Raw genomic sequence first — 25,128 nt, 5'->3', positions numbered from 1 at the left:
ATCATTCCATAAATATTCTAATCAGACTATTGTTAACTTGAATTTATATGGACCGTTTTTAAAAGAGCAGAGCTCCTAACAGCCAATGAACACTCTTGTGAAATCCACGTGTTACATTTATCCCATGTTTCATTGGAAGAAATAGTACGAGAGGAGAGGAATGGAAAAAAAATAGTGGGAGAGATAATTAGTGAAAAAAAGAGTCAAACTTATTTTCATTGTTTGGTTAGACACATAATTCATCTGTCACCCCTTATTTATTTTCCCTTTCCTTCTTTCCTCTCCTCTCCTTTCCTCTTTTCAAACCAAACATGCCAAGCAATTCCTTTAATCAAAATTATAGAAAAGGACGAAATATTTAATCGAGTTTTAATTAAATTCAAATATCATATAAAAATAATTAATTACATTTTTAATATATCTTTTCATTATAAAAATCAATCATTACATTATTTAATTCTTCATTTTTTCAAAATAATTTTGAGTTTATGAAAAATTAATTATATCAGATATTAAAAATCAATCATTGCATTATTTAATTCTTCATTTTTTCAAAATAATTTTGAGTTTATGAAAAATTAATTATATCAGATATTAAAAATCAATCATTGCATTATTTAATTCTTCATTTTTTCAAAATAATTTTGAGTTTATGAAAAATTAATTATATAAGATATTAAAAATTAAAGATAACAGGCTTCGTAATTTGGTGTAAAAACATTTTGATTTAATTAAATTCAATTTGTCATTTGGTGTAATTTTAACTAGTAATAGAACTGCTCCTTCAAGAAAAAAAAGGTAATAGAATTATGTTTACAAAATTAGGATTTTACAGGGACTTTAAAGGGGTGTGAAAAGCTTAACTCTCCTTAAAATAGATGCAACAGAAGACATGATGTGAAGCTGTAAACCAGAGAAAGGTAAGGTCGGAACTTTTCACACCCTCTTACAAAGTTACAATTCTTATAACTACACTTAAAATCTTATTTCCTAAAATATCATTAGTCTAATTTATAAAATACATATTATATGTTGAAATTAATCATCTTTTCATAAAATTTCATCTTAAAAAATATTTCTTTATTTGTAAAATTTATACAAATTCTAAAATCTTAATTATTTTCTTCATAACTCTAAATTCTTATATTTTTTTAAAAAATAATATTTTTTAATTAAAGTTTAAAGTATAAATATAAATTATGAAATAGTATGATTGTAAAAAGCTTATTAAAAGAATAATTTATTGAATTGTTCAATTGAACTCTCGTTTAAAATAAAGAATGAATTAATTTGTTTTGGTCATTTTAATAATTTCACGTAAACAATGGGTTTCTTTAGGAATTCTGCAAGGGTGTCAAAACAAAAAAGGCCTCGCTCGGTCGTTCCCGAAGGAACCCGTAACCCGCGTGACCCGGCCCGTCATACTCTCAACGGTGAACGCAGAACTCAGAAGCGTAAAAGAAAGAGAACAGCTAAAAGCCTAAAACACTGCGCAGGGTTTATCACCATCCACCCGCATCGCAAAAACCCTCTGTTTATAAAAAGTGAAAACCTCGTGCGAATCAACCGAATCGAGAGAGAACAAAATCGTTAGCCCCGGTATATCGACCATGGACCTTGACGACTTTGATGACCTCGACAAAGCTACACCGAGTCAGGTTCCCTCGCGAGTCTCCAGATTCTTGCCGAAATCTAGTAAACTGGTGCCAAAGCCTGAACCACCTCCTGAAAAAGCCGAGCCGCAACAACCGAAAAAACCGAAAACTGAAGATAATTTTCAGCAAACGACGTCTGTCAATCTCACGCCAAAGACCGAACCTTCAGTTTCCAACGGCGATGTGAAGTTGGAGAGTAAACCGGTACCTGAACCGGAAACGGAACCGAGAAAAGAAGAGCCGGTGGATTTAAACATGGACGAATTGCACTTGCAAGACGACGAAGATATGATTGTTCGCGAAATTGACGTGTTCTTTACTCCTTCAATTGATGCTGACTCCAAGGTTTTCTGTTGGTTATCTTTCGTCTTTGAATATGGAATTATTATTGTTCTTTTTTTTCATGTTGAGAATTATAGTGAAGTAATGAGTTATTTTCAGTTATATGTAATGCAATATCCTCTCAGACCCCTTTGGCGTCCGTATGAATTAGATGAAAGATGTGAAGAGGTTTGTGTTATGCTTCTTGAACTACAATTTCTTTTATATATATATAATTTAAATTTTGATCTTTTTTCATAATGGCTTTTGTGTTTGTTATGTATGTTGTTTTGTAGGTTAGAGTGAAACCTTCAACTTCAGAAGTAGAAATGGACTTGTCTATAGATGTTGATTCGAACAATTGGGACAGTGAAAAAGCAAGCCGCCTCAGCATGCCGAAGCAGGTAATAATAATTGTTGCCTATGTGAATCTTGAAACAAGGTTCAGTTTATGCATAGTGTAGGAAACTAAGGCCTGTTCAATTGTGACAAGACGTGAAATTTCCTGTGGTTTCCCTTTAGACTTTGTCGACTACATGGATGCCTCCTCAGGCAACTGGATATGCCATTGGTGTTCTCATAGGTAACAAGGTATGTTTGTTCCATTGTGCCATTTTTGTGTTCAATATGTCACCATGTTTTAGAAGACAGTTCATTTTTGCATTTAGGCTGCAAGTCTTATTTTAGCAGCATTGGCAATTTTTCTCATCATTGCTTATGAATCTTTGGAGTGATATTTCTATCAAAATTATGTATATTCATGAACAAGATTCCAAGGCAATTTAGAATTAACCCAGTCTGAGAATAGATTCGAAGCTCTTTGGACTTTGGTGCATGGGTTGAGGCAATTAAATTCATCTTTGTTGATTATTTCCAATTAAATTTTGGTTTCCGACATATTATTTGCTTAATGACCTGTGTGTGAATTAAGTTTATGATATTGTCTTGAAGCATCAGATTTCTGCTGCTTGGTACTGTTTATTACACAAATTTAAAAAAAATTGTGAAGTGTTGACAGAGACTTCTTTTAATTTGATTTTGCAGCTACACTTGAATCCTATTCATGCAGTTGTGCAGCTCCGAACATCAATGGGGTTTTTGAAATCTGGTGGCTCAAAACGGAAGAATAATGTTGCAAGCGAAATTCCTGTTAAATTAGAAGACTCTAATCAAGATAAATCTGTTGGTTCATCAAAGAAGCAGGTATTTTTCCTCTCTGTTGTATCATGCTCCAGATCTGCTGCATTTGAGATGGATCATACAAGCTCAGGGAGTTGGTGTTGATCATTTTGGGAGCAGCTCAAACAGGCCTAACCTAGAAATTAAGAGTCAGCATGTTCAGTTTTCCTTTATGGTAGAGTACTTTGTATGTAGCACTGGCTCTGGCTTGTGTAAAAGAATTAGTATCAAGTATCTCATCCTATTCCTTATCATGCCTTCCTTTGGAGGCCATTGCCTAATGCTAGTTCCACCGACAAAGACTTCATGGAAAACCTGGAAATGCTTTAATTTAAAGCATGTCTGCATAGTCGTTTCTCTGCTAGCCCCCCCCCCCCCAAAAAAAAAACTTAAGATCATTAATATTGTTTGTAATAGAGCAAGTGCTGTGGAATGATTCATCTAGCTAACTCCATTTTGCTAGTCCTAAAGCATTGTCAAGTGATAGATCCCTTCTGTTGGCTCCAATTCCTGACTGGCTATTAATATTTCTCTATCCATATTCTCATTACATCTTATCAAAATTTACTAATAGATTAACATTACAATTCTTGAGATCCAAGTCTTATTAATTTCGGCTGTGCAGAACAAGCGGATGGGATCTATTGAGCAAAGATCAAATGAAGAAGAGGTATGAGAATTAGTTATACAGTGTTGCTGACTCGTGATTTTCTGGAGTATTTTGTCAGTATATATTTTATTTTTTTCAATTAAGATCTCTTCTTCTTCTTCTTCTATTTTCTAATATTCTTTAACTTTTTTATTACAGTGTTGGGTACCACTAAAGTACCACGGTTCAAAGAGTGATTTCTCTGCTAGATATCTGCAGAGAATGTTGGTGGAAGAAAATTCTCCTATACATTTCACAATGAACCCGTATGTAATTTTTATTGCCACTTCAGCCAAAATCTTTGCTTGTGTTTTGCAATCTCTATGATTTGAGTCGTGAAATGAGCTAATTTTACAATATTTTTACATTCATGCTTATTTGAAGGTATGATTATGTTAGCTCCTTGTGTCCTGGAGCTGGCAGCAATAACACTAAATCCAAGGGCCCTTCAAGAAGGTATGAGTCACTAGTCTTCTAACTTTTTAATATCTGTGTGCTCTGGCGTTATGCTAATTTAGCTATAGTGCACCACATCATGTATATTGTAGTTTGTGTTAGTGGTATAGCTGTTGTGCGCCATGTGTATGTATATTTGTCGTTATGTAAAAACATCGATGTCTTGTACCCCCAAGGCCTCGTGTTATCTAGCTGGGACTTCATATCCAATGGGTCGTTTGATCAGAGCTTGTGAGGTTGGCCAATAGCCTCCAAATGTGGAATTTGGTGCACATGCCAAGATATTTCTGAATTTCTGAGAAATTCCTTCCACTGGCTTATATTATATACATTGATCGCTAAATAGCCTTGTGAATGATGACTTGAATTTTATTTTCAATTGATCTTGGCTGTTTCCATCCTATGTAGTTGTGTAAACCAATGATTTACGTATTTTCCGACTCGATTCCCCACTCCTCATTTAGGTGTTTTATTAATTATGTATTATTTGATGTTGTTTTTAGGTTCTTGCTTTCTATGCCACTGGAAGAACGCTTTAAGAAATTGCTTTGTGAGGTTAGTCAAAACTTGGGGTGAAAATATGAATTTGTGCTGGAAGTTGCTGCTGGCCTAACATATTGAATGAATTTTTATTCTGTTTCTACTTTTACATGTGTTTGTGTATATGTTGTGGATATCTGGAAAGCATCTATGTGTATATCACTTGTGTTTTGAGTTCAACTTTACTAATTCTCTCAAACCTTTATCCATTGTTCTTGTCCTATGGGGAAAACATTGATACCAGACAAGTGGGTGAAAATTTGTATTTTTTTGGACTATGCAGTTGATTAGAAAATTTTAAGGTTAGTATAGTTTGGATTGTTGACAAAATTTTTCCTATACTTTTTAAAACTCTCTTTTGTGAGGTCATTGCAAGGTTAGACAGCAGATTGAGATCTGATCAATTTTGGACATCCAATTATAAATTCATTGTGTAAGCATCGACCCCAGTTCTTTGCATGCGGTACATGGGAAGAGTGCAGGCAGTGGGCGCCACTTAAAAAGAAACAAAGAAGATTATTAGCAATGTTGTCTTTATTTCTCCCTTGGGATAAATGAATTTCTTAATATTTTCAAGCTTTATACAATATTTGCAAAAACACTGTAAATTGCCACTTGAAGCTAGGTCATGCATAGGCCTTTAAACCTGCCGGATATTAATCAAACATCAGGGCATATGAATAATGTACCCTTAAAACTTTTCCTTGTGCTGAAGAATCAAATAGCATAGTAGTTGTTATGTTGGAATATGAGAGTTGATTGTCTGTTTTCTCGATATAATTTTTTTTTCTTCTTTTTTAGTTGAAAATTGTTTTATTCATTATTTATTTGTATATTTATTTTTAAAAAGAAAAACCCTTAGAGGTTTGGTAGAACATAATTTTAGTAGTTAATTCTTCTTAAATTAACTGTATGATTTTTTTTTTCCCATGTTGACTAACTTGGCATTTTCATAATTTAATAGGGAGAACCAGTTCAACGTTTTAGCACTCTTATGCATTTTGCTCCCAATGACACTGTTGAAGATGTTATAGGAGTCCTTCACAAAAATGGACTTTTAGTGCAAGGCCTCTGGGCTCCGAGAAGTCCTTTGCTTTTCAACAATGACAAAATGAAATGTTTAGCAAGAGATTATGTGCTTCTTTCATTTAGCAAGAATTCGGTGGTCAAGTTTCAACATTTATCTGTCAGTCCAAAGCTCAGAGATCATATAAAATGCTTTCTCAATATATTTGCTGTTGAAAGGCCTGACTTCAAGGATTGGAAGTTTAGGCAGCAGACTGATTTGTCATTTATAAAAGAGCACCCTAATATTGTTATTAAGCAGGAACAAGTTTGGGCAGCTGCAGAGAAACAAATAACTGATGTTATAAATAAATTGGGAAAAAGTGGATCTACTTTGAGGAATGATGCTGGAAAATCTGCCATGGTTAATAAGCATTTAAAAGCAATAAATTCTAGTAATGGCCCAAGTGGAGCACTTACTGGCAACAAGAACTTATCAAATGAAAGTCGAGAAGCTTTACCAAAGGCCTTGCAGAAACTTTTTCAGATTCACAAGGTTTGCAGGTATGATTTTTGAAGCTTTTGTTATTAATTAGAATTTCTTAGAACCTTGGTTCTCTTTGGTGATTACTAACGTATGTTCTGGGAAATTTCCAGTATACTATTTACTTTTAGAAGTTTTTTATTTTTAAAATTATTTGATACCTTATAAAAGCTAATAAATACTTTCTTGTAATTTCTAAATTGCGGCTCATTTTGACTAATTGACATGTTCTATCAAAACATTTTCCAGCAAAGATGTTTCTCTGGTGTACAATGTGTTTGAACTGCTTTTTAACAATATCCTTTTTGTTTTTTTTCAAGTTTTCCCAGTCGTTGTGACGTACATTTCTGGCAGTTTGTGGGGAGGGGGAGGGTGGCAGTGTAGGTCATGGACAGATATTACGGTTGTAATTGGTTCTTTGCTGGGTGTTAGTGGTGGTACATATTGGTAGTTTGGTTCTGGTTATAATGAAAGTAGTGATTTTAAAAAATAAATGTTGAGTTTAGGGTAGAATTTGTACAAGAGTTCTAGTTTCTCAATAGTTAGAGAAAATATTGCTTTAGATAGGATGAAATAACCCAACTAGCTTGGATTGGGATTTAATTGAGTTGATTTGAATTTTGTAATTCAGTTTTTCCAGTAAATACATATATTTTGGTTGAGAAGCCATTAGCATTAATTTAATTTGCTGAATATCCAGTGTTAATCAATCAATACTTGGGCAAATGTCTTCGTTTTTGTAGAGTTAGACAGAGAATGCTCCTTTTGTCAGTTCATCTTAATATGTTGTGTCTTTTTTTTTGGCAGCTTGCCGTTGATTAAGCAAGGTTTGCGAGATTTGGCCATCTCCCAATCTACTCTTCCAAAGGCAGATGCTAGAATGACTGTACTTGCAGCAGAGATTGTTGACTCTAGTTTTGTTGACACTCAAGAATTTGCTGAAGTCATAAGTCAAGTTGCAACTAACATTCATGGTTTCTATGTTTCAAAATCATCAGAGGATCCACAACATGGTCCATTGAGGTTAAATTTACTCATTGGTTGACTAAGTCTAATGGTGGTGTTGTTCCTTCGTTTTTGCTTTAGGAATCTATGGATGAAATACTAATTGGTGTCTGGAATGCTAAATTGCTAATGCTTTAAAGCCATTCTCTCTTTTTCACAGAATTGTTCCATCTTTCAGGAAAGTTGTGACTGATCTTCTACTCGCTGGAGGGCCTGACGCCAAGCTGAAGAAGGCTGACGTTGTTGAAGCTGCCAGGCATGTTCTTAAGAGAGAAATTAGTAATGCAGAATACAGCAAGGTAAGTGATGTAGGACAACTCTGTCAGATTGGAAAACTAGGATTTGTGTATTTCATGCACCTATATTTTTTGTTTTTTCGTTTTTGTATTTTTGTATTTATTTATTATTATTTTTTTTTCTGAGAAGGATCTAAAGGGTTTAATGTCATAGGAATAATGTCTGGAGTAGTAGTTAGACCAAAGCAACAACTTAGGTAGTTGTTATTTTTCGTTTTCAAGGTCCTATATACTAGTCTTAACTGAAGCTATGCTGTTGTGCATGCAGGTCATGAGTGATATTTGTGAATCCAAAGGTTCTGCCTGGATCTTGAAAAAGCCAAAATGATTCACAAAAATGTTCCCAAAAGGAGAGGTTGCTATGTTACAGAATCTGTAACATACACACCCAATGGGAAGAGCACACATGTCCTGAGGAGAGAGAAAAACCATGCAAATGGGTGTGTATGGGAGTTGGCTGAAGCTGGAGGATCTGTAAGTTACAGATTCTGTAACTTAGCTGGGTACAAAGAAAGACCGATATGTTATCCCATAGGCAAGTTAGTACAGTTACTATACTGAACAAGTCAGAAGTCACAACATAGCGGTCCCAAATTTCAACATTCTTTTTCGAAACCCCAAAAAGATGCAAGTCATTCTGTTGCCAGGCAGTTGCTCCTTGCAACAGGATATGTAGGGTGATACGGTTCATTACCAACTACAAAAAATTGTATTTCGTATGTGAAATAGCCTAAACATGGGGTTTAAGTGACTCAGTACTGACAATTACAGATCTTTTTTTTTTCTTTTTTCAATGTAAAAATATGCTGGGATAGTTTGAAATTTTGGAATTATATTGCTAGTCATTCAATTTTTTAATGTCACACACGTCTGATAGATTGCTTGAAAGTGTGTGCTGATTGAAGGCCTGGTCATGCTAGTGGCCCAGATGCAGGGTTAGATTAATAGTTTGATGTTTCTTAGCTCGATTTATTTACAATCATTCATATTTTGCAATAATGCAATACGCTGGTCTCTTTCTTCGTGAAAGCTTTGTCTTCGTTACAATTTGCAATAATTTGGCCGCCTTCGCCTCTTTTAATAAGACTATGACTAAAAAAATGCATATAGCATCATAGAGAATTCTAAACTTTTTTTGGTTAATCCTAGAAGGTTTTTCAAAGATTCTACTGATTAAAATTTCAAAATAGGATTATTGCTAATTAATGTGACTCCTTTTGAGTAAAAAAATAGTATTTTTGACGGTAACTTTAAAGAGTAATTCTGTACTTGTAAAGTTGTGTTACAAATTGGCTCTTTAAAGAAAATGATGCGATATGAGTTATCTAATAATATATTATTTAGTGATAGGACGATGAAGTTAATTTTATTTAGAAAAATTTATATATCTAACTATTTTCACAAATTCATTATCAAAACCATCCATATAACAGATTTTCTTAACATAATAGCCACATACACTCAATTTGGATTAAATTATTCTTAAAACAAACATTAGTGCTACACATTCAAAACAACCAATGCACACGAGGGCAACCATTGCCACAACCCGCCCAAATCTCTTCACCTCCTGCGTCTCCTACATTGCCCGTCATATCCCCATCATCATAATTACAACATCACAACCCCCCATCATTGCAATCTTAACATCACAAGTCCCATCGTCAAAACCTGCATCAACAATGGGATGAGGACTAGCTTCAACTCAAAGTAATGCTCTCTCACACTATTACAATAAGTTCCAATTGATTGGTGGATTATTATTGATGGATGAACAACATTAGGATATATATGGGCATAAACAATTCAAAATTTTCTTAAGATTAATGTTTGTAAAATATGACACATTAGGTTTTTGTTAAAATGTTATTAAATTTTTTTTTTCAATTATCTTAATTAATTTGTTGAGCTTTTCTCCTAATTAGACACTCTTTAGTACCAAGAGAACTTCCTAAGATGAATTTTACACTTATTTCGTAATATTTTTTTTTTATATATATCTTAGCACTAGTTTCGGGTGGTTTGCGGGCGTTATGGTCATCGCCCTCATCAGTTGCGGACAATGGCTGTCCTTGCCCACCCGCATTGATAGTGTGCGATGCTGCGATCATTCGCATTAATTATTTTAGATTTGGTTAGTTTGTTTTAAAAGTAAAGTGTTTTAAATTGACATATGTGGCTATTATGGTAAAAAATTTAGTTTTATGATTAGTATTGACAATTAATTTATGAAGATAGCTAGATTAGAAAAGTTGCCTACTTATTTGACACTAATGGATTAACAACAGCTAACGTAAGCGATAAATCGATTGTGAGTAAAAAAAAAAAAAAAAAATTGCATTAAAACTTTGTCGTTTGCATAAAGCATTATTGAATTGGGAATCGCAAGAGGGAAACCGCGACTTACTACGAATTTCTTTTTTTTTACCACGCTGCCCATCGTACCAAAGCAAAGGCATTGACCGACGCGCTTTTTGGTTTTTTATAAAGAGGGAGAGGTTTTATTGGAAGCCCTAGAATTTTCAGCCCTCCTGAGTGAGAGCATCAGCCTCAGCCTCAAGTTCGCAGACAGGACAAATCTTGCCCGAGATAGATTGAAACCGAATACGAAACAAATCAATCAAAGCAAAACATGGCTGATTATGAAGTCAACGGCGAGGATGTCGATAACAACAACAACAACAACAATAATTACGAATATGGTTCCTCTCCACAGCCTCGTTCAGCTGATGATCACAGCGACTCTAAACCTCAGGTACTTCTACTCGTCGACTCCCGTACAAGTATTCGAATTCCTTAATTTGATAATCTATTAAAACCTTGTAAGTTTACTTTCAAAATTTGTTAGTAAAATTCTTCGGTCAAGCGTGCGATTTGATGAGGGTTTCTTTAGTTAGGGCTAGATTCTGATTTTGTTCCATTGGCTAGTGATTATTATTTATTTTTTTCTTTTCCTTTGATTTGAGATACTTAAGGAACTAATGCTCTAATTAGAAGTCCATTACTCCTTTAAAGTTAGGGTTTTAGAAAGCACTGAATGAAATTATGGATTATGCTTGCTAGTAACATGCAAGTTCAAATTAGCATATGGCATAAGGAATTTAGATGTGTTTGCTTTGTGTAAGATTATGCTGTGTAGGCTTCTACTAGCTTCTTACACTGGTGATTATGTTATCATGCTTAAATTTATTTACAATATTTAATATCCTCAGAGGTCGTGTTAGTGAGATGTGCAAGTATTCATCTTTTGACCACCTTATTTAAATGCAAGCACCTAATAATTGTCTATTAATTTCTTTTTCTGCTTGTTAATCTCACTGATTTGCATGCAGCATGGGTCTCGTGACTATGAAAGAGGGTCCTCAAGGAGTAGAGAAAAAGAAAAAGAAAAAGGGCGTGATAAGGACCGGGACCGGGACCGGGATCGGGATCGTACTCGTGAAAAGGATAGGGATAGGGAGAAAAGCAGGGACACGGACAGGGAGAAAAGCAGGGACATGGACAGGGAGAAAAGCAGGGACAGGGACAGGGATAGGGAAAAGGACAGAGAAAAAGATCGCCATCATAGAGATCGCCATAGGGAACGTAGTCGGGAACGCAGTGAGAGGAGGAGAGATAGGGATGACGATGATCACTACCGAAGCCGAGACTATGATAGGTAATTAAAGGCAAAGCAGTTCTTGTGCAACTGGGTTTTAATTCAGTTCCACTCTTCTTATTCTATCTTTTGTTTTGTTGTACAAGTAGATCTGTTTCTTAAATTGTTAATCGTGATTTGCTATGTTCAGAAGGAAAGATTATGATAGAGACAGAGAGGACAGGCACAAGCGGCGTTCTCGATCTCGTTCAATAGGTAGATCTGAGCACAGATCTAGGTCACGTTCTCGTTCACGGTCGAAGAGGTAGGTTATGGAAAACATCTCAAGTCTCTATGTAGAAACTATGATAGTGCATTTGCTTCCCTAAATCTCTTATGATTTTTGTGGGGGGGGGGGTAATTTTGTGATGTAAATTATTATTATTATTGTTTTCATTTTGTATATGCTTTAGAAGTTATAAAGAGTTGCGGGGATTATGTTGGTATATTGTGATGGAAGTAGGAATTTGTTACCCCCTTTTTTTGGAAGGATTTATTTATTGAAGTTTCAGTCCTGGTATGTTTATGAGATCTTTTGAGTCCGGTCGTATCTATTTTCACTTTTGGTATTTCTTTTTAAATGTTCTATTGGTCATTGGGGTGTGAATATGTGATGTGTTTCAGTTTACACAATGTTTGTTGTGATCTGTGATGGTACATAATTTTTATGCCTTTTGTCCTTGTTTGTAGTTAGTGGAATCTGCCACTTTCCAGTTGATTTTTTTTTAAATTTTTTTTTAATCTACTATATTAACTGTTTATACTTTCAGCAAGAGGATAAGTGGATTTGACATGGCACCCCCTGCTTCTGCAATGCTAGCTGCTGGTGCTGGTGCTGCAGCTGCAGGTATATGCTCCCTCCTACACACTTAACGTTGTTATTCCATTAACTGTCACTCTTTGGTTTTGGTTGATCTAGTAGTGTGGAAAGTTCGTATCAAATTACATGGTGTGATTTTGGTAAGCTTAAATTTTATTCTCTTACTTCTATATCATACAGCCTATTGAAGTTGTGGTCTTTGGATGGGCTCAACTGTTATTTTTGTTGTTTACTTGGTGAAATAATTCTGGAACTGAGAGAGTTTTTGGTTTTGTGTTGTGTTTGGTGTTTGTTTGTTTGTTTCTATGTCTTGTCATTGTTGTAAGAAGGCAATGTTGGGCTACTTGCCCCACTGTGCTGACAATGGGCGTGAGCCGACTTCTGTAGCTTTTATGTACAAGGAGGAATCATTGCACTGGTTTGATGGGTGTTCTTCGTCTTCAACCGGAAACTATTGCCATTTTTGGTAGTCTTGCAAATATTTCCTCCAAAACTTGTATATGATGTATTCCTTTGATCGTTATTGGTAAAAATATTGAGGGGTTAGGTCATGTTTAATTTGATGGGTTTGCTGGGAAAACGTGGCTGTGGCAGTCTTTTTTAGTATCTTAAATGCAGTAAATTGAGAGATCATTCATAATTGTGTTCTAATATGTATCTGCTTGATCTTTGCAGGTCAAATTCCTGGGGCTAATCCGGCAATCCCTGGAATGTTTCCGAACATGTTTCCTTTGGTGACTGGTCAGGTACTTCACCTAGTCTGATGCAAAGGTTTTTTTTTATTTTATTATTAGAATGCTTGTATTTGAGTTGATTAATTATCTGCTATTTTGTTATCATGCAGCAGTTTGGTGCTCTTCCTGTTATGCCAGTTCAGGCAATGACTCAGCAGGTTGGCAGAATCAGACATGCATTGTAGTTATTTTTATAAAAGTATTTTTAGATCTATTAACATCTCTCTCTGGTTTTAAATCTGCGTTCAGGCTACTAGGCATGCCCGCCGTGTCTATGTTGGAGGACTCCCCCCTACAGCAAATGAACAGGTTTAGACATAACCAAAATTTCATTGCCATTTTGTTTTACCATATTCTTCACACTGACTATTTATGATCTTCTTTAGTCTGTAGCAACTTTCTTTAGCCAGGTTATGGCAGCAATTGGAGGAAACACAGCTGGTCCAGGTATGACGATGTATTTTTATAAGTGCATAGCTAGACTACTTGACTTGTTTGCATAGTTGCTAAGTTCACTTTGTTGTGCTCAGGGGATGCTGTTGTCAATGTGTACATAAACCACGAAAAGAAGTTTGCCTTTGTGGAGATGAGATCTGTGGAGGAAGCCAGTAATGCTATGGCTTTAGATGGAATTATTTTTGAGGTATTTTCATATCTTTTGCATCTTAATAAAGAATGGGACTCAGGTTATTGCCTTGTAGTGCTTTGCAGCATTCTAGATTATATGTTTTCCGCTAACAATCTGTTGAATTTGCAGGGAGCCCCTGTGAAGGTGAGGAGACCCAGTGACTATAACCCATCTCTTGCTGCAACACTTGGTCCCAGCCAGCCCAATCCCAATCTTAACCTGGCTGCTGTTGGTCTAACACCTGGTTCCGCTGGTGGGCTTGAGGGTCCAGACCGCATTTTTGTCGGTGGGCTCCCCTATTACTTCACAGAAGCACAGATCAGGGAATTGTTGGAGTCTTTTGGGCCCCTGCGTGGTTTTGATCTAGTTAAAGATAGAGAAACTGGAAACTCAAAGGGCTATGCGTTTTGTGTTTACCAAGATCTTTCAGTTACAGATATAGCATGTGCTGCCTTGAATGGGATTAAAATGGGAGATAAGACTCTCACAGTTAGACGGGCGAACCAGGGTGCCAACCAACCTAAACCAGAGCAAGAGAGTGTATTATTGCATGCCCAGCAGCAGATTGCATTGCAGGTGAAGAACTCTTTTGTGGACATATTGTCAATATCAAATTATCCCCCTATCTCATCAAGTATATTTAAAGTTATTCTGATTATTACAGTTTTTAGTGTGTAGTATCAGGTGTGATCCTTTGGCTGATTTGTTGCAATTTTTGTTCTTCTGCAGAGGCTTATGTTACAACCTGGTTCAGTTCCTTCGAAGGTTGTGTGCTTAACTCAAGTAGTTTCTGCAGATGAGCTTAAAGATGATGAAGAGTATGAAGAAATTTTGGAAGATATGAGACAAGAAGGCGGAAAATTCGGTATCTAACTTGAACTTCTATGTTCCTTCTCTTCTTTTACCAGTGATGCTTCTTGGTTATCTATTAATTTCCTTTATTTTCTTTGTTTTGTGTATATGTCTGTTTTACAGCCTTTTGTAGTCCCACATTCTGCTATAAAGAATCGGGCCTAATATACACAGACAGAAGACTCCATAACCCTCAATTTGTTTATTTCTATATTCACTTGTGATTCGTTTTTTCTAACAATTGTTGAAGTTTTTGTCTATTCCAAAATTTTCACACGTGGTATGCAGGTACATTGGTGAATGTTATCATCCCGCGCCCAAATCCCAATGGCGAGCCATCACCAGGAGTTGGGAAGGTCAGTTTAATTAATGTACTGCCTTTTGCGCACTCCACATTTATCATACTTCACTGTAATAAATATCATGCAAAGTGCTAAATGTCGATGGAGTCATTCTGTCATATACATACCTGAACAAAAAATGTTAAATGTGAAACATAATGATGCACCTATTTTGGCTCAAAACATAATGTTGCTTCTTCTGCAGGTATTTGGTATTTCTTCCACTTCCCTTCCACACCCTCTCCCTTTGCGTTGCCATACCATTGTTGCACCCATGATTGATCCAAATTCTCTTGTTATATGCAGGTGTTCTTAGAATATGCAGATATTGATGGTGCTACAAAAGCTCGAACAGGGATGAACGGAAGAAAATTTGGTGGAAATCAAGTTGTTGCTGTATTTTATCCAGAGAACAAATTTGCCCAGGGGGATTATGAAGGCTAATAGTTGTTTTTCTAGCATTACTTGTGGAATTCTCTCCCCTGATGTTCTATCAAATAGATCTAGCTTTAGGGTACAGTGATGTTCTCGAGGAGAGCTTGCAGTGTTGGGTTTTTAGTTCTTAATTAATTCTTTTTTCTCAGAGGTCATAATGAATATAATTCTGTTTCCGAACTATAATGGATGACCCTGTTCTATAATCTATTGGTGTGCAAATACAATTTTGTTGGAAGATTTCTGCATTAGTTGTAATTTAAAATCAGCATCTCTAGTGTTTAGTGATACTTTCTTAGCTTTCTAAAAACTTTCTTCACCTGGAATGTTTCTGTGGCAAACTGGCATAAATGGTAAATGTACGTCGAGAACTGTATTAATTGGTTTTAACATATGCATTTCTTATGTTGGCAAAAATAAACTTTGGTTTAAATGACATCATGAGCGCATGAAATATGATTTTATTGGATTAAAGGTGGTTTCATTTGACGTCTGTTAAAAACACAGTGGAAATATTATAAAGTTCATGTACTGTGTTGTTTATAGGGTTGGTAATGGGACGTGATGGGATGAGATTTCTTAATTCTACTCCTGTCTCGTATATGTAAGTGGGATGAAAAAATGTTCTACTCTTGTTCTTATATTTTTTCTTGGGATAAAAATGTCTCGATAACGTCCCAAAAGAGATGGGATCTTTGGGGATCTCATCTCAATAAGAAAAATTATCATTTTTAGTCAGTAATGAAGCGGGATGAGACGAAATTTGTCAATCTCACTTCTGTTCTGTATATACAAGTGGGATAAAAAAAGTTTTACTCTCGTCCCTAAATTTTTTTGTGAGACAAAAATATGTCTGAATTCCGTCTTAAATGGGATGAGATCCTGTCATCTCATCAGAAAAAATTATCATCCCTAATTGTTTTCTTATTTATATCATTTTGTTTCATGTTAAAGCCAAGGTGCGGCTCATTGGTAAGGAACGACAGTTTTTATGTTGTGTTTACTTGCTGGAGTGGGAGTGAGGAGTGTGGATTCCTCCCACTCCAGCGTTTACTTACTTAAAATGGGGAGGGATGGGAAGTCCCACTCCGTGGGCCCCACCCATTTTTGGAGTGGGGAGTGGGAGTGGGACTCCCATTGGGGGAGGTGGGAGTGGGAATCCACTCCCACCTCTCCCATTTCTACCTTTTTTTTTATTTTATGTTTTATAATTAATAAAATAAATAATATTATATTATATTTATTTGAATAATAATATTATATTTATTTGAATAATAATATTATATTTATTTGAATAATAATATTATATTTATTTAAATAATAATATTATATTTAACTAAATAATAATTTACATTGATTCTAAGTTAAAATTATTTTAAAATAATATTATTATATTAATAGAGAATTAATAAATATAATATTATTATATTTATTTTAAAAATAATAGTACTATATTTATTTAATAATAATAATAATAAATACTTTATTCTAATAAAATATTAATTTTGTACTAAATAATATTATATAATTATTTTATATAATAATAAATTTAATATAATTATATTAAATAAAATAAAATAACATTTCATTTTATATTAAAATTAAAATTAATAATTTATTGTTCATAATTAAGAATATTAATAATTATAATAAATTTACAAATATAATAAAATAAATATTATTCATTAAATATATTTTTTATTAGTTTTGTAATTAAAAACTATAATTCTTTAAATAAGGATAAAATTGTAATTTGAAACTATTTACTCCCAATCCAAGACAAAGTAAACACATAAATTGGATTCTGATCTCCATTCCATGCTTCTATTCCAGTGTAAGTAAACAACCTACTCCCACTCCCACTCCCACTCCACACTCCCAATCCTAGGATTCCCACTCCTCAGGATTCCCACTCCTCAGGATTCTCAATCCAATCCAAAAAATAAACGCTACCTTAGAGTTCGGACCCTGAGTTCAAGTGGAAACTTGAATTATAAGTAAACCATTTACATGAATATTATTCGTAAATATTAGATTTTACCCGTAATATCTTCAAATGATGATTAGATATTTAGTAGCGATTCTGTCACGTCACCATGTGACTTCATGTTTTTATATTAATTAATAATTGATAATACATAACAATGGGTGGATTGCATATACAAATACCTCCTCTCCTCTTAAAATTAAAACAATAATGGAGCGTTCATATTATAATTTGATGGTTTTATAATGATTAATAATTTATAATAGATAACAATGGGTGGATTACATGTCCATATACCCGGTCTCCTCTTAGAAATAAACACTAATTGTGCGTTTATTTTTTGGATTAAGAAATCAAAATTTAAAATTAAAATAATTAATAGTGTTTGCTTCATAAAATAAGGGTGGAAATAGGAATTATTTGGATGGGTTTACAGTAAAATAAGATTAGGAAATGAGAGTTTGATTCTCAAAGGTTGGAAATGAGAATTCCATTAATGTCATTATTATTGTTATTGATATTATTAAATTTTATTATTACTATTCAAATTTATGAATTAATTATTATTATTATTATATAAAAATAATAATAAATAGAACAATGAACAAAAAATATTTTAGTATCTTAAAATAATTTATTTTATTTTAAAATAAAATTAACACATTAATAAAAATATAATTTGTTTTAAATCTGATTTTTATAACTTAAGTATACACTTATTTTAATTCTTGCTCTTTATTCTGATTTTAATCCATTCCAACTAAACCACTATAAAACCTCGACACAGGCTATGTAGTTTCTCATCTTCCGTCTAAAACCCTGAAAGGAAATGACCTCTCTCCGCCATATTCGCCGCCTTTGCACCGCCACCACCGCCGCCGGCAGCAGTACAACGGCATCCTCAATATCAGTATCCAAAGCCAAATCGAAGCTTCGTTCAGAATTCGACCCTGACAAAGCCCTAGAAATCTACTCGTCCGTTTCCAAACACTACGCGTCTCCAGTCTCCTCTCGCTACGCCCAAGACTTAACTGTTCGTCGTCTCGCCAAATCTAAGCGTTTCTCCGACATCGAAACCCTAATTGAATCCCACAAAAATGACCCCAAGATCACCCAAGAACCTTACTTGTGCAATCTCATTCGATCCTACGGTCAAGCTGGCATGTTTGACCACGCCATGAGAACCTTTGACCAAATGGATGAATTGGGCACACCTAGATCGGTAATTTCTTTTAATGCCTTGTTATTTGCTTGTACTCGGTCCAGGCTTTACGATAAAGTTCCTATTTTGTTTGATGAAATTCCAAAAAAATATAATCTTTCGCCGGATAAGATATCGTATGGCCTTTTGTTAAAATCCCATTGTGATTCTGGGTCGTCTGATAAGGCTTTGGAGTTATTGAATGAGATGGAGAATAAAGGTGTTGAAGTGACCACTGTTACTTACACAACAGTGTTGAATTGTTTATATAAGCAAGGGAATGCTGAAGAGGCTGAGAGATTGTGGAGTGAGATGGAGAAAAAGGGTGTTGACTTGGATGTTGCGGCTTATAATGTGAGGATCACCAATACTTATGGTGGTGATCCTGAGAGATTGAAGGAGTTGATTGATGAGATGCGTGATGCGGGGTTGAAACCGGACACCATCAGTTATAACTTTCTCATGACTTGTTATTGTAAAAATGAGATGATGGATGAAGCTAAGAAGGTGTACGAGGGATTGGAGGAAAATGGGTGTAGTCCAAATGCTACGACTTTTAGGACTTGGATATATCATCTGTGTGGAAGTGGGAATTTTGATAAGGCGTATAAGGTGTTTAAGGAAAGTGTGATGGTGCATAAGATTCCTGATTTTAATACGGTGAAGCTTTTGGTGGAAGGGTTGGTGAAGAAAAAGAAGATTAAGGAGGCCAAAGGAGTGATTCGGACTATTAAAAAGAAGTTCCCTCCTAATGTTTTAAGAGCTTGGAAGAAAGTTGAGGAGGAGCTGGGGTTGGTTCCTGCTCCTGCTGTTGGTGATGGTCAAAAAGCCAGGGTTTAAGCATTGATGGAACTTCTGTTACTGGGAGATTAGGTTATCTGAATTTTGATTGTTAATTAATCATTTGAATGTTGGATGCGAAGCAATTAAATTTGATTGAATTATTTTAAACGCGATGTTAGGTTTGCAAATTCAGCCGCGGAGGCTAATGTCGAGCTTGATTGAGGTTAATTATATATAAGCGTCCTATAACTTAAATGAAATCTGTAAGTTGAACCACTATATATTAAGTATAAAAGTTTCAATTCCTCTGCATAATTTCTAATGTTTCTCTTTTCTACTTTGTTCTTTTTTCGTTTCGCAGCTTCAGCTTTGTTTTGAAATTCGGTGGGAGCTTAATATATATAAATATAACCGTAGAAATGAGCTAGATAATTATTATGTCCAAGTGCTGGTGGTATTTTTCTGGCATTTTATTGGTTTCCATGGCTGTCTTTGCTCGTTAAATATTGACAATTTAACATCGGTTATCAAGTTCGCCATAACTGAAATGTTTACAGTTCACTTGGCAAAAATAGTCACTTAGTTTAAACTTTTGTAGAAGCATGACTTGGGAGTGGGGACCAACTCTCAATTTTTGCTTTTCACGACAGGAGGAGCTACTCATTTATTTTATAGCTGAATTTTCTAAAAGCCATTGGACACTCAATTGTTTAAACATGTTTATCTCATAAGAAATTATTTTATATGTGCATGGTTCAAACTTCAACCTAGAACTGTGATGCATAAACACCTACCTAGTGCCATGCACATATTTGTTTGTGGATGATGGGTTCGGTACTTCGGTTCAATTCAATCTCTCTGTCTTCATTACTTTTACTATTATTTTCTACCCTTATTTCAAGTTGAAAATAGATCACATTGATCAGTCGTTACGTAAACCGATTAAATAACTGGATAATAATTCAGGATTATATTGGTTAATTGGTTTTTCAGGCTTATTAGATACTTTGTGACGCAAGCAATTATGATTTTATTCCAAAATAAATTATGGGCGGCTAAAAGTCAACCGAAGTCAAAGAGAGACGGGAACCAGAGATTTTGGGCGAAAAGCGGGTAGGGGGGAAAAAAGAAAAGAAATGGGTGTTAGGAGAAATGAATAGGGGTGCTGATAGATAAAGCTAGGTTTCTAACATTGAAAGCCCAATGAAGGCATCGTGACCAAAAAGAAGGAAAAACCCACCCCCGAATGTCAATCTTCCTTTGTTGCTCCACTTCCATGATCCATCCAAGGGAGGGCGGTGGTAATTGGTAAATGAATAAATAAATACAAGGAAACCACAGGGAGAGCGCGGCAAGTAGAAGAAGAAGAAGTAATAACGAGTAAAAGGCATGACCACTCGAATCGCTCCTGGAGTTGGGGCCAATTTGCTGGGCCAACACTCCGCCGAGAGAAATCAAGATGCCACAGCTTATGTCGGCAATCTCGATCCCCAGGTACCCTTTTCTTTCTTTATTTTTTGCTTCTGTTCTTTCTATTTTCTTCTTCTGTTTTTTTTAATGATTTTTTTTTTCGTGTTACTAAATACCGTTTTTTTTTTTTTTTTCACTTTTGTTGTCTATTCACTATCTCTATCTCTTTCATTTGTAATTTCTTTTTTTCACTATTTTGTTCCCGTACTATTAACTTAGATTTGAAAGAGCATATGTTCTTAAACATTTAATAAACTCTTGTGTTTTTGTTTCTTTATATTCTTTCAGGTTACTGAGGAGCTACTTTGGGAGTTGTTTGTTCAAGCAGGTCCTGTTGGTATGTTCGGTCTCCCTTTATCCTAAAATTCCTTTTTTTTTTTTTTAATTAATTGCTCAATGCTATTATATGGCTTCCTCTTTTTATGTGTAGCTTTTCCCTTTCCCCTTTCAAATTGTTATATGTTTTGATTTTTCTTTCATTTCTGAGAGACACATTAGCACTCTAATTGAAGTTGGTTTGCTGCTTGACAGTATGAGTTTAGCTGTCACCATAGGAAATTACACTGACCATCAATCAAACTGATTTTGAAAGTTCAGCTGTGGTGTTCAGTGTGAACCCTGAACATGATTAAATAACGAAAACAAGATGATGAATTTGAAATTAAAACGCAGAAGTGCACTTCAGAGGAGAACATGATTTGAAAGTTGGTATTGTTTTGGCATAAATTCTTTTTGCAAAATAAGTCTTCGGTGTGAGCTTTCCTTGGAGATTTATATTGTTGTATTTATCTCTCTCTCTCTTTTTCCTGTTTCAGTTAATGTGTATGTTCCAAAAGATAGAGTGACAAACCTTCATCAAGGATACGGATTTGTAGAGTTCCGAAGTGAGGAAGATGCTGATTATGTAAGCGTTGCTCATGGGCTGTGGTCTAAGTCACTATAGTTGTCTCATTGCTTGTTGGATCACAGACTTTGGCATTGAGGTTCGGTTTTATTTTTTCAGCTTTTGATGAAAGATGTTTTCTTTTATGTATCAAATGTTCAGGCAATAAAGGTGCTGAATATGATAAAGCTTTATGGGAAGCCGATACGTGTGAATAAGGTATAAAGCTCTCTTTTTGCAGGCGATGACTTGCTCTATTTCTTTTGCTGGGTGTTGCGAAGATAATCACGATGTTTGTTTAATTTAAGTCTGTGCTACAGTCTTCTTTTTAAGTAGTGCTGTTTGTGATGTTAGTGGACTACCAATGGTGCTTAATTTTGATGTTCATTCGTTTAGGCATCCCAAGACAAAAAGAGCTTAGATGTGGGGGCAAACCTTTTTATTGGAAACCTTGACCCAGTAAGTTGCTTACGTTTTTTCAAAAGCATAAATATTTTCAAAAAATTAACTCATTTTAACTTTGTGAATTTCCTTGATGCACTTTTCAGGATGTGGATGAGAAACTACTATATGATACATTCAGTGCGTTTGGAGTCATTGTTACGAATCCCAAGGTAATGCCATCAACCCTTCTGTTTTAGTTCATTATGCAACGAAAGTTATATGTCCTATATATTGATATGTCAGTTTACAAGTTACTTTTGTGGACTTATAAAATAGTTGGCTGATTGTTTACTCATAAATTTTCATCCAGTTTTCCCTCTAAATTAGTATACATTTGCAGCATGCTATTCTGTATGTCAATGTGGGGGTTTTACAATGTTATATAGGTTAAAGTTCTGATCTGGTTATGATAAAAATGCAGAGGATTTTCTTTTGGTATATACTTGAAAGTTTTTGGATTCGATAATGCCAACTGAGCATTAATTTTCACCACCCAATGAAAGTTCTTGTTTCAGTGGTTAGCCAGACTAAAAATAAAGCAAATGCAGTGTTGTCATTATATGCCATCATTGGTTTTGAGCCGTGTTTGTACACATTAACAGCATAGATGCCTTATTTTTGTCCCTCTGAAGGGAACAGAATGGGAAACAAAAATAGCATGGCTAATAACTCTAATCTTTGATGTCATCCTTTCTTCATTGTCTAATCAACCAAATCTAATATTTCTGTGCATGTCATTCCCATGATAAAACATTTCATACAGACTTGCATAGAATGAATGGAAAGAGAATGTGCAGGATTTGTGTAGCCAATCTCAACTGTTGGAGTGTAGGCTCTTGTTATGTTAGGTTCCAATCTAAGTTACTAGCTCTGCTTGCATAAATAATTCCACAAGTTATCTGACGTAAGAGATCTATTCACACTACAAGAAATATGTGCTTGGCATCAATGCGTCAGTATGTTTTGGTACCAGCTCGAATGTGGACTAGTGATATGGTAAATGATTAAGCACCGTATACACCACCAACCACGCAACCAGAGCTGGTTGTTATGTTAGGTTGAGTGCTTGATTGTGATATCTTTTCATGGCTCATAATTGAAGGTTTGTAAATATTATAGTTTTTACTGTTTAGAAAATGTGTGGTTTTGGGGTTGATGTGTTCTGACATTGCCTTTTGAGTGGGTTTTGTCTCGTTAACAGTATGATGGGTATTTGGGTCTCTTTTATATGGTTTGAATCTGTTGCAAATGTTTATGATAGTTTGACATTGAAAATCTTTTTGAGCTATTTAATGATCATCTTCTGCAGGTTTTAATTTTGAACTGCTTAGGGTTATGTGATGATTTGATCTATTGGATGAATATATCATTTAGATGTGGGTTTTGAACTCAACCGTTCGTCATGGAGTGGCATAGGTAGTGGCTTAATCAAGGAGGAAAGAAAAAGTTTCTTATTTTGTCTTCTTTTGCACTGTTGAGGCTAATTAATTGTTATATTTTTCCTTCTAAAAGAAAGTCAAGTGATTGGAAAGGTGACTTTCTGGTTTGCTGTTAGAGTCTAATGTTTGGCATTTCACCTCTTCAGATTATGCGAGATCCTGACACTGGAAATTCTCGTGGTTTTGGTTTCATTAGCTATGATTCCTTTGAGGCATCCGATGCAGCTATTGAGGTATGCCCCTTTGACATGCTCTTTTGTAACAACCAGTGTTTCTTGAGAAATATCTGACATTCAATTGTTAAGGATCTATAGATGGAATGGTGGTTGTGTTTTAGACTTGAGTATACTAAAATCCAAGTTAAGGTCTGAGGAAGCTGGGTGGCAAGTGCTGAGCATATTTCAGTAGCATTAAATGTTGGTTATGTAGTACTGCATCTATTTTACATGGTTCATTTTATTTGTAGCCCAGGCCTTTGGGAAATTAATATTACAATCAGTATGATTCATGTAATAATATCAATTGTTAAGACACCGAACAAGCACCATGACTTGGATTCATCTATCTTGTTCAATTTTGAAGATGAGTATAATTAATTTCATCTATTGTTGCAGGCAATGAATGGCCAATACCTTTGCAACCGTCAAATTACTGTCTCATATGCATATAAGAAAGACACTAAAGGAGAGCGCCACGGTACTCCAGCAGGTAAGGCTTCATTCTTATTTTGCTGCTACTTTGTTGATCCTGTTTTGAGTTCTTACCACTAAATATGACCTGGTACCTTTATTTACTAGCACTGTGATGGTCTGCAGGGGCTGTGTTGCATAAGTGCTTATACATATAGAAGGAATTTGATTTGATTCATCTCATTTCTAACAAAATGAATTTTTGCTATCTGTTGATCCAGAGAGAATTTTGGCAGCAAACAATCCGAGTTCCCAGAAGAGTAGGCCCCACACTTTATTTGCGAGTGGACCTCCATCACTACAGAATGCTCCTCAGGCCAATGGTACTGTTGGTGGACCAGTGCCTCCACGCCCATATGCAAATGGTGCTGCTTCAGGCCCAATTCCACCTGTTCGACCACCACCACCACCGCCACAAGCTGCAGCATTCCCACCCATGCAAGTGGCTGGACAAGCCGCTTGGCAAGGTCAGCCACAGCATATAGGTCAAGGTGTTCCACAACCAGTCATGCCCCCACCTATGCAGTTCAGGCCACCACCAAATATGCCGCCGCCGCCGCCGCCTCAACTAGCTTCAGCTATGCAAAGACCCCCTCCACAACCAATGGGAATGGGTGCACAACCCCCGGTTTGGCGGCAGCCGCCACCACCTCCACAGCAATTGCTTGGAAGACCCCCAATGCCACATATGTCAATGCCGCCACCTCCGCCGCCCCAGGCCCCTCCGCCACCCCCATCAGGTTGAAGACCTAAAAGCTTTTTGTAACTTGGTGATTTTTTGACTAAAATTTGTTGATTGCTCATTGTAGAACTTCCTGTTTCTTCGTTAGATGAATACAAGTGATTGTATGCGTAGTAGATACGTTGGCATTGCGCATTTCAAATAACTAGTGATGATGATAACTGATTAGAGACGGGAATCTGTGCTAGTAACAGCCAAAATATTTGTTTGCTCTGTGTGCCCGACCATACACGCATGGGTTCGTGGTCCGATGTCGGGTTCGATAGATTTGAATAAGGCCACCAGCAGTTTCCAAGGGCCAGACTAAGTCTTTGGGCCAGTCGGCCTGGAAAATCTATCTATGTCAGTATGTCTATAGAAAGTAGAAACGTATACAACAACTTTTTCTCTAAA

General features: G+C 35.5%; 4 protein-coding genes across 14 annotated transcripts; all 4 read left to right on the top strand.

The window, feature by feature from the left end:
- Window positions 1-1,367: 1,367 nt before the first annotated feature.
- On the top strand, window positions 1,368-8,005 carry LOC18037152 (DNA-directed RNA polymerase III subunit RPC5). Its single transcript, XM_006425654.2, has 13 exons — window positions 1,368-2,000; window positions 2,097-2,165; window positions 2,273-2,380; window positions 2,499-2,567; window positions 3,021-3,179; window positions 3,781-3,825; window positions 3,964-4,070; window positions 4,189-4,260; window positions 4,764-4,815; window positions 5,765-6,369; window positions 7,157-7,372; window positions 7,533-7,653; window positions 7,919-8,005. Exons 1-13 carry the CDS (start codon window positions 1,611-1,613, stop codon window positions 7,976-7,978), a joined length of 2,073 nt encoding a protein of 690 aa, XP_006425717.1. The 5' UTR covers window positions 1,368-1,610; the 3' UTR covers window positions 7,979-8,005.
- Window positions 8,006-10,050: 2,045 nt separating this feature from the next.
- On the top strand, window positions 10,051-15,345 carry LOC18037151 (splicing factor U2af large subunit B). Of its 11 annotated transcripts, none has more exons than XM_006425652.2 (13): window positions 10,051-10,405; window positions 10,983-11,308; window positions 11,439-11,552; window positions 12,058-12,134; window positions 12,783-12,853; window positions 12,955-12,999; window positions 13,091-13,150; window positions 13,228-13,288; window positions 13,372-13,484; window positions 13,599-14,045; window positions 14,199-14,334; window positions 14,610-14,677; window positions 14,969-15,106. In XM_006425652.2, the coding sequence occupies exons 1-13, from the start codon at window positions 10,283-10,285 to the stop codon at window positions 15,104-15,106; spliced, it is 1,779 nt and encodes a 592-aa protein (XP_006425715.1). In that variant the 5' UTR covers window positions 10,051-10,282. The 11 variants fall into 11 exon arrangements, 10 of the variants coding, with proteins under 10 accessions (XP_006425715.1, XP_006425714.1, XP_024035988.1 ...); XR_002904581.1 differs by having other exon boundaries at window positions 10,053-10,405; window positions 12,952-12,999; window positions 14,445-14,677; window positions 14,969-15,000; XM_006425651.2 differs by having other exon boundaries at window positions 10,283-10,405; window positions 12,952-12,999; window positions 14,969-15,345.
- A 2,501-nt stretch (window positions 15,346-17,846) lies between these two features.
- On the top strand, window positions 17,847-19,370 carry LOC18037133 (pentatricopeptide repeat-containing protein At4g36680, mitochondrial). The gene has a single exon (XM_006425650.2). It carries the CDS (start codon window positions 17,914-17,916, stop codon window positions 19,123-19,125), a length of 1,212 nt encoding a protein of 403 aa, XP_006425713.1. The 5' UTR covers window positions 17,847-17,913; the 3' UTR covers window positions 19,126-19,370.
- A 927-nt stretch (window positions 19,371-20,297) lies between these two features.
- On the top strand, window positions 20,298-25,128 carry LOC18037130 (splicing factor 3B subunit 4). Its single transcript, XM_006425649.2, has 9 exons — window positions 20,298-20,562; window positions 20,827-20,875; window positions 21,354-21,442; window positions 21,584-21,640; window positions 21,818-21,880; window positions 21,970-22,035; window positions 23,451-23,537; window positions 23,919-24,012; window positions 24,215-25,128. The coding sequence occupies exons 1-9, from the start codon at window positions 20,458-20,460 to the stop codon at window positions 24,736-24,738; spliced, it is 1,134 nt and encodes a 377-aa protein (XP_006425712.1). The 5' UTR covers window positions 20,298-20,457; the 3' UTR covers window positions 24,739-25,128.

This window comes from Citrus clementina, unplaced genomic scaffold, assembly GCF_000493195.1.
Source record: "Citrus clementina cultivar Clemenules unplaced genomic scaffold, Citrus_clementina_v1.0 scaffold_7, whole genome shotgun sequence".
Classification (NCBI taxonomy): Eukaryota; Viridiplantae; Streptophyta; class Magnoliopsida; order Sapindales; family Rutaceae; genus Citrus; species Citrus x clementina.
Note: the sequence above shows the minus strand (reverse complement) of the source record. Positions and strands in the feature narration are given on the sequence as shown.

Bases quoted from the DNA above. Each gene is read 5' to 3' on its own strand.
- LOC18037152 (XM_006425654.2), top strand. From the start codon at position 1,611: ATGGACCTTGACGACTTTGATGACCTCGACAAAGCTACACCGAGTCAG. The intron at 2,568-3,020 runs GTATGTTTGTTC...TTGATTTTGCAG, and splicing joins GTGTTCTCATAGGTAACAAG to CTACACTTGAATCCTATTCA. The intron at 7,373-7,532 runs GTTAAATTTACT...TCCATCTTTCAG, and splicing joins CCACAACATGGTCCATTGAG to GAAAGTTGTGACTGATCTTC.
- LOC18037151 (XM_006425651.2), top strand. From the start codon at position 10,283: ATGGCTGATTATGAAGTCAACGGCGAGGATGTCGATAACAACAACAAC. The intron at 12,135-12,782 runs GTATATGCTCCC...TGATCTTTGCAG, and splicing joins TGCTGGTGCTGCAGCTGCAG to GTCAAATTCCTGGGGCTAAT. The intron at 14,046-14,198 runs GTGAAGAACTCT...GTTCTTCTGCAG, and splicing joins AGCAGCAGATTGCATTGCAG to AGGCTTATGTTACAACCTGG.
- LOC18037133 (XM_006425650.2), top strand. From the start codon at position 17,914: ATGACCTCTCTCCGCCATATTCGCCGCCTTTGCACCGCCACCACCGCC.
- LOC18037130 (XM_006425649.2), top strand. From the start codon at position 20,458: ATGACCACTCGAATCGCTCCTGGAGTTGGGGCCAATTTGCTGGGCCAA. The intron at 21,641-21,817 runs GTATAAAGCTCT...TCATTCGTTTAG, and splicing joins AGCCGATACGTGTGAATAAG to GCATCCCAAGACAAAAAGAG. The intron at 23,538-23,918 runs GTATGCCCCTTT...CTATTGTTGCAG, and splicing joins CATCCGATGCAGCTATTGAG to GCAATGAATGGCCAATACCT.